An 18,588-nucleotide genomic window follows, 5' to 3' on the forward strand; every position below is an offset into this window, starting at 1 on the left:
CACAAAGAAATGCTCCAAGGAGCAGGCAGAAGGAAGTCCTGCCATTTTAAGAACTGTCAAGTTGGTCTTTTCCCCTCTTAAGTACAGTTAGGTCTGATGAGTTACTATCCATCGTGGTTGCCCTCTCCAAATCAACTCCCACGCTTTGCCACTTCCTCACATCGGTAAGGCAAAATAAAGAAGCCAAACGCTAACATTCATGTCTGGCTGTCAGTATGAACATTTCCTTAGGGAAAAAAAAAAAGAAAAAAAAAGACATTAGGTAGAGGTAATTTAGCAGCATTTCATGTGTCATAGAAGAAAGGGTTCAGCAGCATAGCACAACCACCGTTACCCAAGAAGATCTGTCACAACCACTGCTAAACCTGTCGTTGATAGATGAGCCTTTTCTGACTCAAAATGGTACTGAAAATTTCAAGAAAAATAATTTCTCAAGAGATTCTTTTTCCAAGAGATCATTTCCCTAATGCAGCTTATGGAGGCGGATAAAATATGGACAGCACATCATGTTTTAAAAGATCTCTTCCTTTTCTTTGCACAACTTACATTGTGAGGGTAAACCGAGGTGGATTGAACAGCAGAACTTTGGAATGACCTGGTTTCCAAATATGACCCAGAAATAAGTAGGTGACTGGATGTATTAACCAAGAAAGGTAAACTACTGCAGCATGCCATCCAGAATGATACTGGAAAGTGCAGCATCACAGATACTGTATGCATATATTATTTTAGCAGATGAGTGTAAGACTTGCCAGAAAGAGAGCTAGTGGCAGTACACGTGTGGCAGGTGCAATTTGGATCCACAAGCAGCACTCTGGAAAACTGGACCGTGGTAATCACTTTTATTAGCACACGGGCAAACAGGAACTCAGGCAGGAAACACAGGAAATAGTCCGTTCTTCAGGCTGAGGGCCCGCACAAAGTCTATGGGTTGCGGGCTCGGGGAGTGGGTCGAGCAGAGCCGGAATGCGGAACCAAGGGGGAAGGACGTAAATCCTCAGAACCGTGCAGTTCCGCTGACAGCGGACAGGAGTGACAGAAAGGGTCTTACAGGAGATGAGGCTGATGATGTAGCGGAACAGACTGGGGACGAGCAGCAACAAAGTCAAAACCAGGTGAGCAGACAGGAACCAGAAACGCTGAGGCAGAAGTCGTGGTCAGGGACGGAAGGCTGGTGAGTTTACCGGGAGACAGGTGGTGCAGGGGCAAACAGGTTCGGCAACAGGAGGTCAGGCAGATAAGTGCCGGAGAGTCTTGCATGGAAACGCAGAAGAACAATCTGGCAAAGACAGAGAGTGCAGGGGAGGCTTATAAGCAGGGCTGATTGGGAATAAGCTGCAGCTGTGCTGCAGGTGAGTGGAGTTGAGCTGACGGGGTGGGAGTGGCTGGCAGGTAGAGTGGAGCAGAGGCAGGGAGAGAGGAAAATTACTGGGGCAGAGGGACAGGAGGGAACTGGGGAAATGGGGCTGTAACAACACGTGTGATACCTGCACATTGTGATACCTGCAAGTGCTGAGCCTACAGAGCTGAACACTCATTTCAAGCCTGACACATACAGCTTTATGAGAGCGGTTGCTGCCTGCTGGACACGGTCAGACACCTTTGGTGACAAGGTTCTCACCCGGGTCTGCCTGCATGTTCCATTCCATCGGGAGGATGCTGAGCATGCTGTGTTTCTACAGCCGCTTACAAGAAAGACAAAAAAAACCGAATGCCTGTAGAGCTGCGAAAGGCATGCCCTTGTGAATATTTTCCCATCATGAACAGTGTCCTGCGGTCCCTACTTACATTGTCCATGACGACATGCAGGCTTCTCTAGAAAGACTCTTGGGTGTCAGTTGGATAAGTAGACGTGCCGGGCAACAATGTGTACAGATGGACTGAGCTCTTAGTCCCTGATTTTATTTGAATGAGAATTAATTCTCTTGAATACCAAGAAATTGTTGCTGCTCAGTATAAAACCAGGTTGTCTCTCACGGTAGCAGGCCCAGAGTCCCATAAGCAATTTTGAATTAAAATTTGTGTGTATGCGATTATTAACCAGCTATATTTTAGGGTTGTTTTCCTGCTGTTTGGGTTTAATAACTGTATCAGTTTGAGTGCTGCTGTTTTTTCGTGTCAATATAGTTCCGCTGTCATTCTGAATGAACAAGAAACAGCAGCATATATTTAAACAGTTCCCCGCCTGCCATCCTGGGTAAGAACTGGTTAAATAAATGTAGATAGAAAATGGACACACCAGAGATACAAGCCCTTTTCAGACCTTTTATGTTTAATGTTCAAGAGAAATAAAGGGAGTGAGGCTTAATGCCAACGTCTATTTCTTGTCACTCCAGAGCAAATGAAGCAATTAGAGTCCAGAGCTGATGCAGGACATTGAACTGCAATATGTTTGAATGGAGCTGCCAATATGGATTTAGTACAAATAAAGAAAGTCACTGTTAAGTTAAAATCTAATTAATGTGTCAGAGAGGTGGCAAAAACTGCTGGAGCAGCTGACAGACAACATAAGAGTAATAACCAAGCCATGAGGCCAACAGACCTGCCTCCGATACAAGGGAATCTGGAGACAGACTATGTGAAAAAGCACCTAAAGGTCTGTGAAACCATGTTTCTGTCATCAGATTAAAATGAATTCTAACTATCATGTTAAGAGGAAGTCAGGCACAATGGTTTCGATGAAGTGTTATAGGTGCAGTGTGGGGGTGTTTTTCAGGGAGCCTGGTCAAAGTTGAGGAAAAGCTGAAAGTATAGAGTTATAGCTCATAAAGAACTGATCCCATGCACTCAGAACAGACTGGGCCAAAAGATCACGGTAAAACAAGACAACGACCCTGAGCACGCGAGCCAAGACAATACAGGAGCGGCGTAGAGACCTGAAAACATCTGCTGTAAGAGGAGAGAGAGAGAATCCCCAAATCTGTTGGCATCTCACCAAGTGCAGGGGCTAAATATGCAATCTTTCATTTTTTATTATTATTTTCAATTTAAAACCCCTTTGAAGCCAGTAGTGCTAAACTGCCAATGTCTAGATGTTGGTATATTTCACGAGACATCCAGACTTGAATAAGAAAACACAAACACCAGTGTTTGTTCTTTAACATGCATACATTTTCTTAGACTTAGCATCTGCTAAATATATTTTCAGTTTAATTTCAACTGTAGTTTTAAAACACAACAGTCAGAATTACTTTTTATGATCCTATTGGGACTTTTTTGCATAATCAGGCTAATATGATCAGATTTCTCCTGGAACAATATGTGAAGCAAACATGAGTTTAACACTCGCTGAGTAAAGGTTGACGACCATCGACAGCGTGTTTTGTTCTCTCCTGGATGATTTCAGTGTGTCCCCACTGACTAAAAGCTGCAGATTTTACACTCGCTGCTTTTGAGCATCAGCGCACCAACAAAGCATCAAACAACGGAACAGAGACCCCCCGCAGTGCTGCTTGTAATCACATATTCTGGCTGTGTCAAACTGAGTACAGAAGATACCAGCATGGCCAAAAACCGAGAGCTGAATATTACAACACTTCTAAAGTATGAGAAGAACTGCTCTAAATTGTCCTTCTTTACAGATCAAATACGCTTCAAATGCGACTGATTGTGTGTGTGCATCCTGCTGAATTAGTTATTTACTCCCTCACATGCTCGTATTTTCTTTATGTGCTCTGATTTGTCAGAGCAGTTCGGAAGTGGTGCTTTTATTGATAGCCGGTAGATTACAGTGGTGCAGGACCCACTAATGTGATTTGGAAACTCAGGAATCGGGAAGAGGCTACAGCGCATAACCTCTTTACGTTTTCAGGTGATTCAAAGGTTGCTCCACAAAAGAATGGAAAGAACTTTGTCTTCCTTCAGTATCTGCCTGGTGTTTGCCTCTGAGGGAGATTTTTTTTTATTTTTAAAAAGTGCTGCCGCACACTGTTGGTCACACAACTCAGCCCTTTATGCTGTGGTTTCTGTTTATCTCCCTTTGCAGCGATGCCCACCCTTTATCAATGTGCAAAGTGAGTCGTTTTGCTTCTGCAGATTGACATAAGCCTATCATCACAACAATATAAACCAGTCACAAATTGGCCTGCCTTTGAAGCAGACATTTCAAAGTGATGCAGTGAAATTGGTAATGGATTAACTACAACAGTCACATCTATACTTCCAATCTAATTAGACCACCCACTGAACATCACGTGAACCAAATTATCATATTTTTGATGGTGCAAGTGTCGGAGATTAATTATGAACCAGCCAAACAACCCACTTTAATTAAATTCATTGACCTGCGCCTAAGCATATTGCATTCACGTCCTCGTCTCAGTGCCCATTATACAACCCAAACCCCTACACAATATGTTGATTGGAGATTAATTTCTCCTCGTGTAAAGCGGTGCGGTTTCTCCATTCTTTCTAATGAAGTGGTAATGGAAAAACAGCACCTTCTGCATTCTGTCTTTTGAGAGAGCAAAACTTCCAATTAGTGGCAGTTCTTCAAATGGATAGATTTCCATAAATATTAGCTAATCATGAAAAATGAACAGAAATGAGTTGACCCCTAAAATAACAGATGCTGATGGGTCCAGTTTTTGCAGCAGGCTTGCCCTCATGATCTTCTCTTCCAGAAACTTCTTAATGTGTTTTCCTTGTGCTAAACGTGTGTCTTTTTACAATAAATGCATTTTAGATTGTGGGCTCACCTCACAGTTGTTGTAACGGGTGGTGCATGAACCCAATCCCAGCAAAAGACTCGGCACAAAGAGACAGTTCAAAGGTTTACTCCAACTCTGGCAGGCAGACAAACCACAGTGGCAGACAGCTGGGTCAAGGAAAGCAGGGGTTCGGTACCAGAGACACGACAGCACAGGCAGACAATCTGATGAGGAGCAGGTAGCAGGAACAACATAACCAGGGGTTCATTCAGAAACAGGTAAACAAGAATCAGGAGACAGGAGGTTTAAAGCTTGCTCAGGGACAGATAGCTGAAATAATTACCAAGAGGCAGACGAAGCATGAGAATCAGGGGAGGTCTGTATCAAGAAGTCACGCAGAAAACTGCAAAGTCTCACAGGGCAAAAACCAATCAGGAGTGAGTCAGGCGCTTGTGGATAGATGCTAGATCATGACGAGAAGCAGCCGCGTGCACAGGCGCCCCAAATAGACTGACATGGTGGGTGTAGGTGGCAGGCTGAGCGGGACATCGGCAGAGGATCATTGGAAAAACGTGGAGAGTTGAATGACTGAACTATGACAGCGATGTCTAATTCTAATCTTAAACTGCACACTGAATCCCTCACCGCCCCATTTGTAGTGGCATTGTCATTTTATAATAATGACATCATGTCTGCAACAGCTTATTGTTGAGGTTCCTGATAGCCACAATATAAATAACCCACACTGTTGAATGAAACCCCTGTTGTATCCTCCCATCTTCTCATTACCTCCAGTAACTGTAGCTCAGATAGCAGAGTTTGTTTCTACTCTGTGCCGAAGCGTCCTTGAGCAAAACACTGAACCCCTGTTGGAACTGACGCTGAGACTTCGTTGAATCGTATGCATGAATGTGAACGTGTAAAGTAAATGGCTTAGGGTCACCAAGGGTGGCTGCAAAAATGAAAACTAGAAAAATTCTTTTACAATCCATGTTAATGTGGCAGTTAATCCCCTGGGGGAGGTAAAAGTAAACATTGCATGATTGCTAATAGAATTTGTGTAAGAAGAGAGACGGGTCATGTTTTTATTTCAACTGCTCTCTTGCACACCGCGTATCATGCGTAATGATATAATCCTGTGAAATGGTGGAGAACAAAACCCTATGATGCAAAAATAGGCTGAAACAATCTGATCAGAAGTGCCATCATATTAATAAGTTAAAATTTCCTCGACATCCTGTGGTGAGAGTATGGAGGTGAGATGCATCACTGAAGGCTAAGCAAATTATTACCACTCAGTTGTTTGATTCTCCAGATTTTAAAGGACTTAATTGAGAGTCAGTGTGCATGGTCATGGTGACTCCTGAGCACAAGCCCATCTGTTCACTTGCCAACATTTATACATCACTTTCGCAGGTTGGAGGGGAATTCCAAGTAAAATGGTTTCATGTGAACTGTCATTGTGTCCTGGTTGCACCACAGCTCTGTCATTCAGCCTCAGAATTGTTCAGCAAATAATAGAACTCGCTCACAATATTTCTGTATTCTTCCCTTGACTTGTTCATCAAACTCTGAAATCATCTAACAATGGTGACTTCATCATCAATGACCTGAACAGTCAAGTTAATCAAAGACTACAATAAGGCACATGATGCTGGTGAAACCCTTTGTGTTGGTTTTGCTCTGACACACAAGGCAGCGTTGCCTGATTCTAAGTTGCAAAGAACAATCTTCTCCTCTCAGACAGAGAATCCCACCATATTCTTGATTGCCTTGTGCACTTGGATTTTCTGCCACTTTGTGGGCTCGCATCACATATCAGCACTTCCGCTGCTAACAACCAGTTGCATCAAATTGGCTACTCTCTTTTCAAGCAATGATGGAATTGCAGGGGGAGAAAGGGATCAATTATCTTGAGTAAGTGACTCACGTCGATAAATGTGAATGGCAGGAAAATGCTGCCATTTGTTGGATTTCTCCTGTTCCATTGTTGTTATTGATCTCTAGTGATTCTCTCACCTGCTGTGACTGATTTAGGGTGGTTCTACAGATTACTCACAATGTCCTGCTCTTTCTTTACACACTTCAAAGGGCAGTATGACCTTAATCAATGTCCTAGCAGTGATGTCAATATCAATCCAATATTTATTGACATATCTTAGTACTTATTCTATTGGGTCTTTTATGGGTGCCTTGTGTTTTGGAATGTATCTGAAAATGATGTTTCTTTTTCTAAGGGTTTTTCTTTCTGTGTTATTAATCAGCTCTCAACTGGAGTATTTCTCATTTTATGTGTCCCAGTTCCACACAGTAAAGGAAAGCTTATCAACTGGTGACAGAGTGCTGTTTTCCATCACGGCTGCTTCCCGTACAGCCGACAGAGTCGCGGCATCAGCGCATCATGAAAATTCAGCCGCACACCCAAACTGCCATTTTGGAATTACTGCTGTACAGGGAACTGAAAAACTACCAGCAAACACTGACAGGAAAAGTCATTTTCAGTCATTGAGCTTGGTGCAAGCTGCCTTTTAAATCCCAAAGTTGCAAGTTGGAGAGCTGAGAGGCAGAACAAAAAGGTCCCAAATCTAAGGAGCTTAGGACCATAATAGTCTCACATTGAACAGACCGATGGGTGCGTGGTTCTCTGCATACGGTATTTGCCAAGAGCAATTTGACACTATAGATATATTCAGGTCAGTACATTAACATCCAGATTTGGTTGTATTCCATAGGAAGATAGTTTGCTTCTGAGTATTCAAAGGTCGAGGCTGTCAGGTTCAAGTGTCCTGGCCTCAGAGGTGTGAACCAATGCACAGAACTCAGCTCTCTCTTCATGCTTCCTGTGTCGAATGCTGACTGTGAAAGAGGATTCTGCTTCCTCGACCATCATCTCACAAATGACAGAAAGCTCAATATATATCTCAATGATGAAGACCCTGTTGCTTCCTCTCAATGAATAACCCAAAGATTTCACCTAGGGGTGGGGGTGGGGGAGGATGTGCTTTCTGTTGACATTTCTCTTGTTGTGTTGTAACTTTAATGGTCTCACTGTTCGAATATCTCTGATGGCACTGGCACAACCAATATACTAACTAATATATATCACTAAAATTACAATGCCTTTATCATAATAATTTGTTTTCCTTACTAATCCTACCCAGGTTTCTATGTTAAATCCATGTGGCTGTTTGTATCCCAAACTATAGTCTAGCCTTCATATCATCAACCTGTCAGAGAGGATGATGATGAGGAGGAGGAGGAGGTTTCAAATGATTTCAAATTAAGTTGTCTGTCTAAAAGGGACTTTGGATGTAAAGCATTATGCTGGGGGGCTGCATGAAGCTCCATTTGGGACCCAACCCAGATTTATTAGTGATGAATTGAGAGTGAGAACATGTTGTGCATGGTAATGATGTAGTATTGAGAAAGAACTGCTCTTAATTACTATTAATCATATGGAAAAAAAAAATAGCTACATTAAAAAATCTGTTAGTTTTGAATTGTCCAGGTCAAAATCATATTCCAACTTGCTAACGCTGAATTAAAAAAAAGTGTTTTGGACCAATCATCATATATATGATTAATTTTAATCTGTTTATCTAAACAGCTGTTGTCGCTGGACCTGAGTGTTCTCATAAGATTTCAGTGTTTTCAGTAGTTGCCAGTTTCATGAGGGTATCAAATAATAATGGCTTTCACCACAAATTATATTTAGTTGACTCAGGGTCTGAGAGAATGATTTTGCAATGGCTGCCTAATGACAAGCAACTAATGGGTGTCCTGCTCTTGCTCTCTCTATTCTTTGTTTCATTTTCCAGGAGACAATAATGGCTGGCCCCATCTTTTCGACAAGTATTTCGGAATGCCGAGCTACAATGCTGTGGTCAAGTCCAACATGTGCCGTAAGTATTGAAGCTCAGACCTCTCACTACTGTTTAGGCCGACATGGTGCCAATGAATTTACCGTCTCGCAGTTAGAGTAAAAATAATATGTGTCGGGTGAAGAGTGCAAGGCTCCCTTTTTAAAACTCCTTTTTATAAAGTTTGACGTTGGTCGAAAGAGAACCTGTCAGCAGCTGTTCCAGGCAAGGCTGATGTGACTGTTTAATCTGCAAACCTTTAACAAATGCTGCAACAATGGCCTCAAACCTCCAAATTCACAATACAAAAAAAGATGAATTTTTACTTTTACAGCAGTACAGTATTGTTGGTCATTTTTCATAGCTGTTAATCGTATTCTGATAATCACTCAACTTAATTGATCAGTTTATTTGGTAAACATTTGATCAAATGTAACTCTATATTTTCATTTTACCTTATTTTTAAACTTTTGCTGCTTTCAGAGCTGCTAATGTACAGCTTCTCTGTGGTCCTTTTAAAAGATTGGTTTTACAATCTAAACGCTACCTCCCATAATTGGTAGTAATTCTACTGAACTCTGCAAAGGTAATACTTTCATTGAAGTGCAAGACATTTCATATTAGAACTTGGAGTCCTACAGAAATCTAACTACATTTTATTTAGAGGAGGAGTATGTAAATATGGGCCAAAGCTTTTCAACATTATTTACAGGCTTACACTTTGCTTTTGAAATCAGAACATTCAGGCTGGACTACTGCCGTCAATAACGTAAGTATTTGAACTCAACATGATTCCCCAATGTCTGTTGACATATCAGGGCCATTTTTTCGACCATGATAAATACAAACTTCACACATGATGACAGATTGATAAAGGTGTCAGTGTCCTCTGACGGGTCTTCACATTCCTTCACCAGTGCTGGGGACCGTCCCAGAGTTCTGCCTGTGCCGGGACCTGGAGCTGGACTGTGACAGAGCGCAGCTTCCTGATATCCCATTGGTGGCCGTAAATGTCACCATGATGTGAGTCAGAAATCTGTTTTATTTTTTTCTTTCCACAATATCTTGAAGCAGTGTGGAGTTGTCATGTGTCAAAGCACATGCCAAGTGCCAAGGCCCATTTTTTTAAAGCCAGATTCAAGTGACTCTCATTTGGATAGGTGACTGATGAAGTGTTGAACTGTGAGTTTGCTATCCTGATGTGTTAGAAGACAGTGCAAAAGCATGGTGGTACTTCTGGCCTGCAGACTGACACCAGTAAAATAATAGGAGCAATAATAGGAGCAAATATTTTTAGGTAGATTTGCCGCTTGAAATGTCAGAGGCTACGGTAGATAGAAATGCAACCTGTTTGATTCTATTCGTTTCCCAGAACCACGTTGAGTCAACAGCCACTTTATAAAGTACACCCTTCTGCCTTCAGAGCTGCCTTAATTCTTTGTGGCATACTTACAAAAAGGTGTTGGAAACATTCCTCAGAGATTTTGGCCATTTCCGCCACCTTTTCAGCTGCACAACTGCTGCTCACTGGATGTTTTCTGTTTTTGGGACCATTCTCTGTAAACCTCAGAGCTGGTCGGAAGTGAAAATCCCAGTAGATCAGCAGTTCCTGAGACACTTAGATCATCAAACATGCCTCATGCTTCAAGTGACCTAAATCCTCTTCCTTCCCCATTCTGATGCTCGATTTGAACTTCAACTAGCTGTCTTGACCACGTCTTCATGATGCATCAATTTGTGGCCATGTGATAGGCTGATTAACCCTTTCTGTGTTATTAGGCAAACCTAATAAAGTGGCCGTCATTGGTAGTTTCTGCAAAACCTTGGATTTAAATGTAATTTCTGGGTTTACCTACTTTCTTGTTTTAATCCTCTTTTGTCTGTTGTTTGTATCGCTGTTGTTGTCTCTACGTGACATGTTGAGATGATTATCAGCTGTACAGCCTGCAGAGATTCTACAAACAGCACCACAGCTGTATTATTTATGTTTTGAAGAAAAAAAGAATGTTGAGAACATGATGTAATATATATGTATGTGTTCAATATATGTTCATTACAAAGGCAGAGGATATGGAGGTAGATAAGAAAGGCAGGTAGTAGGTAGGAGATAAAAAAGCTAATAAATGTAAACTGTACATTTTGTTAAAGCTCATATAAGTAGAAGGTGAGGAAAACAACACAGCGTAAAATAAACATGGACACACTGGGAAGTTTCGTGTTTTCAAAGCTGATGGTGGGTGTTGCATATTGAGAGGGTTTCACCTTCATGCATGCACGGAGGACTAATTCAATACTGCACACTTATAATGACCCATATATGAAAAACATGTTTGACGTCACCACCGCAAAAGGAGTATAACAATGCGTCCGCACTTCTTCACACTGTATGAATTGTCCATAAACATTAAAACCAGCTACGTAACTAACTACGCTAACTTCCATCCATAGTCTCAGGATTCAACAGCAGTCCAATAAAGTCTAAGAAAGATCATTAAATTAAGTCAGGTCAATGATCTAATCATCACCATTTCTTAAAACAGTTCCCATCACTTTGTGTACAACCTCTTGGAATTTGCTGTTTTTCTCCCATGTGCTTCTAATATCTTTGGCTGAATTATTTAAATATCAGAACTCACACCATGTGTTCCAAACCTCATTGTAATCATGTTCCAATCAGTAATTGAACATGCAGTTTGTAATCTCATGAACTAAATCCGTGTGAAACCTTAAGATGGTTACCACTGACTCTGATGGGAGCATTTTTCTTCTTTTTTTTAACCACTGTTCATTAGCTCCAAGATATTGGAATAATTAAGCTAGTTCATGAAATTTTCCACACATTTGAAGTGATTCTATGCAATGACGTAAATGATCGTGATGAAGAACAACATTATTCAAATTTTCTAAGGGACTTGGCAGATGGAAGGAAAAAATATGAATGATGAGTTTTTATGTGGTCCTACTTAAAGGCCAAAATTACATTCTGACCATTCTTACGGCTATCAGGGCAATGTTTAATTGATGGCTTGAGGGGCACTTTAATAATATCTTTTAATTTTCTTATTGTCCTTGAAAAACATCGGAGTGAAAATGCTCCATGACGATAAAATCACTCATGCTGTCATTTTAAAAGGCTTCTGCTCCTACAGGTCCCTTCAAAGAAATCTTCTTCAGGAGCTGAAAGCAAAGATGTTCTTTAGGTATCAGAGCCTCCAGAAACTGTAAGTTGAATTTTCTATTTAATATATTTTAACTTTACCCTCCATAACTATATGGCTTTAGATTACCGGTACTGACAAAGATAATCGCCATAAACAAAGCTAATCGCCACTACGGAGGCTTGACTGGATTAAAAGCATTGCAGAGCACAGCAAAAACACATCACCATGAATTTATAGCAGCTTTGAAAAATTCTAGTAGTTATTTTCTAAATTATAGATAATTTTGTTATCTTCATGTGAACTGACTTGACCCTTTTTGTTGCTTTTTTTGAAAATGCAGGTATCTCCAGCACAACAGGATTCAAGATGTGCATCCTGATGCATTCAGAGGTCTTTATAATTTAACAAGGCTGTAAGTTGCACATCTCCATAAATCTTCTTGTTTGTAAACACATTTTCTGCAGCTTGTAATTTTACTCGAATGACTGATTTAAAGATCTCCTTCTTTGACACTGGTCAACATGAAATGTACAAATTTAACCTATGTGACATCAAGTTGGCAGTGAAAATGAACAGTTGAGGCAGTGGAAATGAACTGTGCATAACCCAGCGGTGGAATTTTCTTCCCTTTACATATCTATGTAATTTCTTACAGTAATATTATTCATTTATATTCATGGAACCTCAACTTAAGATATTCCTTCATCCTTGCTTCCTGTCGTAGATATCTGAGCTATAACAAGATTTCTGTCCTCATGCCGGGGGTCTTCCGGGACCTGCACAAGTTGGAGTGGTTGTATGTTGTTTTATACAATTACATCTGCATCAAAAGACTATATGAAAGTCCATCCAGAGGATGGTGTATTTACGGCTTTATTTTGGGGAACAAATAAGCTGTGCTGATACTTTGTTCACATTTGAGAATTGCGATAGTTCAACTCCGTCTCTGTGTTTTTGCTGCAGGATCTTGGAAAATAATGACATCCATCAAGTGTCCCCAATGACCTTTTCTGGTTTGAACTCGCTTGTTTTATTGTGAGCTTGTTTCATTTTTTATATTCATGCTTGATGTCCTGCAGTTTCATTTTTCATGTCATCAGTTATAAGGAAAGCTCACATTAATCAACATTTCTGTTGATGCACCTCCGTTAACCAGTTTGACATTTTCGAATATTCGGGGGAATTTTCGGAAGTTGCTGTAGCCATCAAATCCTCCCCATAATGACAGGACCGCGGTGTACAGACAGCAATAACTTAAATGTTTGATTCAAACACAGCCACACTACGCAATAAGAAGAGGTGACACCATCAGTCAGTCAGTTGGATCAGACACCACTTTTCCATGTAAAAATGAACACTTGGCACGAGACTGGGTGGATATCCCTCACCTGACTTTCCAAATGTCAATCCCTGGGCAATATCTGTGAAGATGAAATGAATGTCACACTTCTGGATGGAAGAACATCCCTTAAATGAGACGCTCTTAGAAAAAAGAAAAATGTGCCGTCCCTCCTGCATGGAGCTCTTGTTGATCCATTGTTTGAGCTTTCACGCTTCAGTAAATTTTCAGTAGTTGAGGAGCTTGTTATCTGTCCTTTTTAACAAGCATCAGTATAGGACTCTTTGTCCTAATAAGTATGTAACATCGATACTGTGCCTGTGAGTTCAGACGCTGCATTCCAACATCCATTTCTAAGAAAAAACTATATAGGAGTCACGGCTAGATGGTGAAGACTGAGAAGCAGAGGGTTGTTAGTTCAAGCCCCAGATGTGGAGAAAAAGTTAGGAAGGTGTGCTGGTAACAGGAGAGGACACCCAGACACCTTCAGAGCACTGCTGAGGTGCCTTTGAGCAAGGTACCGAACCCCCAAATGCTCAGACGTGGCCGTGTGTTGAGTGGGCGACTCCTCCAGTGGTGCAACTGGGATGGGCTCCAGCAACCACCAATAGTAGTCAAGAAGAAGAGATTAAACAATTTACCTCGGGCTGACTTCGTTTCTGAAATCACAATGGTGAATGATTTTGAAAGGAGTTCTTTTATAACAGAGAAAAAAAATGATTTGGGGATATCCATGAGTGCTCGTTGATATAGACCGGCCTGATTAGTTTGTGTTCTTACCTCATAAATTCAGACTTTAAAGGAGTGGCCTGCCACCATCTGCCGTCTCCTGTTATTTTATGCTCTTTATTTAATTAATTATCTTTGTCAGAACGCCCTGGGTTTCCCTTTACAGGCCAAGTTTCAGTGAAACTCAAAAAAGTGAGGATGCGTCTTGAATATCCTTCCATCCTTCACTGTTAATCAAGGGGGTTGTTTATGTTTATCATCTTATAATTAGCATTTTTCTGTTGAATGTGAGTTACGCTTAAAGACATTTTAACATTTAAGTCGCCTCATTGTGTCGTTATGATTGACAGGGTTTTGCTGAACAACTCTTTGACAAAGCTGGATGACATCTGTCGAGAAATGCCAAAGCTGAACTGGCTGTGAGTGATGTATCATGCCAACGTATCAAAGGCTGCCTTGTACTCTAATCAGAAGTTCATTTTTTATTAATATGTCATGCGTGTTTATATGCGCGTGCTCTTTGCGGTATAGGGATTTAGAAGGAAACCTCCTAGAAACCATCGGAAATGTCTCTTTTCATTCATGCAGCATGCTCACTGTTCTGTAAGTATTCCACTTTAACTTCCATGAAGGGCTGCATGCGTAACTTCAGGGAATTTAACACGTCCAGACGTTGGCAGTGATGATTCTTTTCATTCCCCTTTCCTTACAGGGTTCTGCAGCAGAACAGGATCAGTCATATAGATGAACAGGCTTTCTCGGTCCCCCAGAAGCTTGGTGAATTGTAAGATACCGATCAGAATTTTATTACCATGAACCCAAAAATATGAAACTGTGCACTGATGCAGTTCCTATCAATTTGCCCAGAAGAATGTACGCTTAATGTCAACTCCAAATTTGATAGAAAACTCACATCCAAAGGATTGGATGTGCTGGGACTTCTTTAATCCTTTTAGGAACATTTCAAACATTTCATATTTTTGCAGGCGCATGGCTGCAGAATTATTGTTCCCCATAACATACGTTTTTATTTCAGCAGGTAATGTGTTTTCTCACAGCCCAGGTTTAGAAATTCAGGCTCTGGCAAAAGCTCTGTCTGCTTTCAGAATTCTAAGTTTCTCCTCAGCAGACCTTATTATTAATTGATGCTACACATCCACCTCAAATCTTTTCATCTCTTCACCATCTGTCCCAAGTACACAAAGAAGCTACCAAGTACAATGACTAGCACATGTTGTCGTTAACAGCTAATGGCTAAAGAGTAAAATCATTACATACCTTTTGGTTTTCTAAGCAATTTTCTTTCTTTGGAATTCCAAATTCCACTGCTTTGCTTCTAATCAGTCAGGGTGTAGACAGCACATAAAATCCCTCAGAAGCACAAGTTTCTTAATGTATGTGAAAAATTCATATGTTCCAATCAGCAGGTTAGTGTTCTTACAACTTGTTCTCAAACTGCATGATAGGTACAGTCTTTTTTTTTCCTGTGAGAAAGTTAATCATTCTTTGTTATGAACTGTATGCATTGCCTTAGAATATCAACATGACAAAATTGTCACATTGATAGCTTTCAAAAAAGAATAGAAAGAGTTTAAAAGGCTTTAAAAGCTAAGTCACAAGTCGGGTTTACCTTAATTATTTTCTTTAGCAGCAGCTAATTATATTGCTACAGGCTTTGTCACCACTCTTATTTTGTCCTTTTTGGCTCATTGGAAAAGCTGATCTGGACTAGACTTGGTTTTACATTTGCTGCTGTCTGAAGTCTTCAATTATTGCGTTCATTGCTCCTCAATCACTGTCCTCACTGTGCTTATGAGAGGCATTGTTTTGTCCTCAGGAATTTCAGAAAGGTTTATTGATTCCACTTGTGGTTTTTCTCTTTGACTAAAGACATTAGGGGACAACATAGTGGTCTCACGAATATGTCAATGTCAGAATTTTGGAGACATTTTTTTCAAGACGTTGCTTCCTTCTCTTAGAGAGACTAAAGTTAAAAAAGAGAGAGAGTGCAATATAATTCCTGGAATGTAAGCACTGAGAAAGTACAACTGTAAATGGAAGCTAAATTAGCTGCAACTAAATTTGAAGAACAGACTCCATTACACAGGATTTCTTTTAAAATGATGCGTAAATTAAAACCAGTTCTGCACTCTAAGACACCAACGTGGACTTGCCTCTGTGCAGGGATCTCTCCAGCAACAGACTGGTGGCCATCCCCCCAAATCTCTTTCTATTGCTGGAGGATTTGCTGCAGCTGTGAGTTGTGTTTGCACAAATACGTACACGAATACGCAGTTGTGAGCACGAGAATAGCTTTGTGAATGTGTTACTGGCGAGTTACAATCCTTGAGTTTTCAGTGATTGACAGTGAGTTACTGTGCACACACTTGGGTTCTGAACACCTGTGCAAACTTTATTTGACCAGCATGTAAAGAAAACAGATTATTAGATTATGATGAAATACATTTTGTAATGGAACCAAGTAACTAACTCTCACAATTGCTCTTCTGTACTGACTTTGTATATGTTTTCTTGTCAGGAATATATCATATAATCCAATAATGGAGCTCCAAGTCAACCACTTTGATAAGTTGGCCAAGCTGAAGTCATTGTGAGTTGAATCTCGAGTTGGGAATGAAACCTTTAAAATAAAAAGAAGGCAAACACTAAAGCAAATAAAAAATAAATCAATTGTAATCTTTGCATCTAAATTCAATAGTGCTGAAGTGCTTCATAAAGTTATCGTACAGTTATTTACTGCTTTTTTCCCTGCCAGTACATGTGAAGTGTAATGTTTCTCTTATTTTCTAGAAGCATAGAAGGGATAGAAATTGAAAACATACAACGGCGGATGTTCGAGCCTCTTAAATACTTGACACACATGTAAGTGTTCTGTTCTTGAGTCCTGATATGTGGCCCTTCACATGAGTATTTCACACACAATTCCCCAGCAAGCCTTATCGAGTCTGTCAGACCTCTCTTCCAACTGAGAGATGCTGGAGTTGGGCTTAGCATAATCCATCTTTTCTGTAGGTAAAAGGCTCTGTATACACATGTGGGACCTGGGAATGATGCAACAGACAGAAAATGGGTGCATTTTCAGCCTCATTCAGAGAAGTGCTGCTTTTCCTAAGCAGTAGTGAAATTGTAGCGAATTTTCAATGGGCCATTAACTGTTTCTGACTGTAATTCCTCCTGAAGTGTTCTGTTGTTTTGTTTCTATTTATGCATGAAATGATTTGTCTCCACTTCCGTCTCCGCCTGTCTGTCTTAGTGCTGCTTAGCATCGCGATCCTGTTTAAATGTTTTCTCAAGGAACATTTCTCGACAGTAACTGGTCCCCTGTTACTCGGGCTAATCCTCTTTTCTTAGAGACTCTGTCAGGAGTAATGCTATAAAAAGGTGCATCTGTGAGGTTCATAAAGTAGATTCCCTACAGTAAATTAAAAAATGTTCCTTACATTACATATTGTTATGGAGGATTTACTCTCCCTTTGATACAAGAGAGGACAGCATGTTGAACCATTTCTTTTCTTTATTAAAATGTCATCCACTTTTGACATGTTAAACATTAAATGACTGGATTTACATCTTTATCTGTAAGCGATGTCTCATAGGGCAAAAATAACCCTTTTCTTTTTACTTTAGGAAGATCGCGGTTGCAAAAAACACCTATTTTATAATAACAGTTTTGATTGCTTTTTGTCCCTCACTGTCACTATGCATTAAATACAGAAGGCCACAAGAGTGCACTCTCCATTTTAAGAACTGTTTACTTTATTTGGACAGCTACTTCAAGAAGTTCCAGTACTGCGGCTACGCTCCTCATGTGCGTAGCTGCAAACCCAACACCGATGGGATTTCATCCTTTGAAGACCTGCTGGCCAACATCGTGCTGAGGGTCTTCGTGTGGGTGGTCTCTGCCACCACTTGTTTCAGCAACATCTTCGTTATCTGCATGCGTGCATACATCCGATCTGAGAATAAACTCCACGCCATGTGCATTATCTCCCTCTGTTGTAAGTCACAGTCCCTTCATGTTTGGTTTCATTTGTCCCCCTTTTTACCATTTTGAATTGAATTTTTGCAGTTTGGCGTGGATAAAGCCCATGTGATGTCATTTAGATTTAGAGGGGTTTTCATCTGCAAGAGCACAGACTGCTCAAAGGGAAAAAGTTGCCTTGGAAATGTGGAGCTCTATCTGTAAGGCTCAGCATTGACAGTTCACAGGTAGCGGTTCCATATGAGCCTCGCTTCTGGTTATGCCTGATTGATGTTCAGTATTTTAACCCCCAAAATAAACCAGAATCACAAATGTAATGGAATGTGGAAAGGTATTAAAAAATGAAGAAAATGAATGAAAACAGCTCAAGTCAAGGAAGGATTTTAAGCAGGGCTGAAACAGTGACGTAATTGCAGATGGACAGGACCTATGTATGAAATATGCTCTATGACTTGATCTTACGTGTCTCAGAGAAACCAGGATCAAAGACTCTGGGGGCTCAATCTACCCCTCATCCACATTAAAATACATTTGATAATCAATGCGTGCTGAAAATGGCCGGCGGCTTCCCGCTCTGCCCCGCCCCATCTGCTCCCAGTGCACAAGAGGGGGATACGTCTGTCTATATCTCTGCACAATTTTTTCGATTCATTTAACGAATGCTCATCATTTGTAACAATGCACGTATTTAAAAACAATGACACTGTCATGATGTTAGGAGGTAGTTAAACGTGTTAGCTCTAAAAACTAAGTGTGGACGTGCACAGTATGGCTGTTATCCATGTGTTTGTCAGGTCGTACTCACAGAATTCCAAATACAGGCGTTTTTAAGCTTTTTTAAACAGTT

At 40.6% G+C, this 18,588-nt stretch overlaps 1 protein-coding gene across 1 annotated transcript in view; it reads left to right on the forward strand.

The window, feature by feature from the left end:
* Positions 1–18,588, forward strand: part of rxfp1 (relaxin family peptide receptor 1) — a 32,747-nt gene that overhangs the window by 10,642 nt on the left and 3,517 nt on the right. The window contains exons 3-15 of the mRNA XM_057043575.1: positions 8,468–8,551; positions 9,427–9,532; positions 11,659–11,730; positions 12,011–12,082; positions 12,395–12,466; positions 12,634–12,705; positions 14,089–14,157; positions 14,270–14,341; positions 14,451–14,522; positions 15,923–15,994; positions 16,278–16,349; positions 16,550–16,621; positions 17,528–17,757. Of these exons, the coding sequence (XP_056899555.1) occupies positions 8,468–8,551; positions 9,427–9,532; positions 11,659–11,730; positions 12,011–12,082; positions 12,395–12,466; positions 12,634–12,705; positions 14,089–14,157; positions 14,270–14,341; positions 14,451–14,522; positions 15,923–15,994; positions 16,278–16,349; positions 16,550–16,621; positions 17,528–17,757 (1,137 nt within the window). The remainder of the gene's footprint in view (positions 1–8,467; positions 8,552–9,426; positions 9,533–11,658; positions 11,731–12,010; positions 12,083–12,394; positions 12,467–12,633; positions 12,706–14,088; positions 14,158–14,269; positions 14,342–14,450; positions 14,523–15,922; positions 15,995–16,277; positions 16,350–16,549; positions 16,622–17,527; positions 17,758–18,588) is intronic.

This window comes from Takifugu flavidus, chromosome 9 (genome assembly GCF_003711565.1).
Source record: "Takifugu flavidus isolate HTHZ2018 chromosome 9, ASM371156v2, whole genome shotgun sequence".
In the NCBI taxonomy this organism is placed as follows: Eukaryota; Metazoa; Chordata; class Actinopteri; order Tetraodontiformes; family Tetraodontidae; genus Takifugu; species Takifugu flavidus.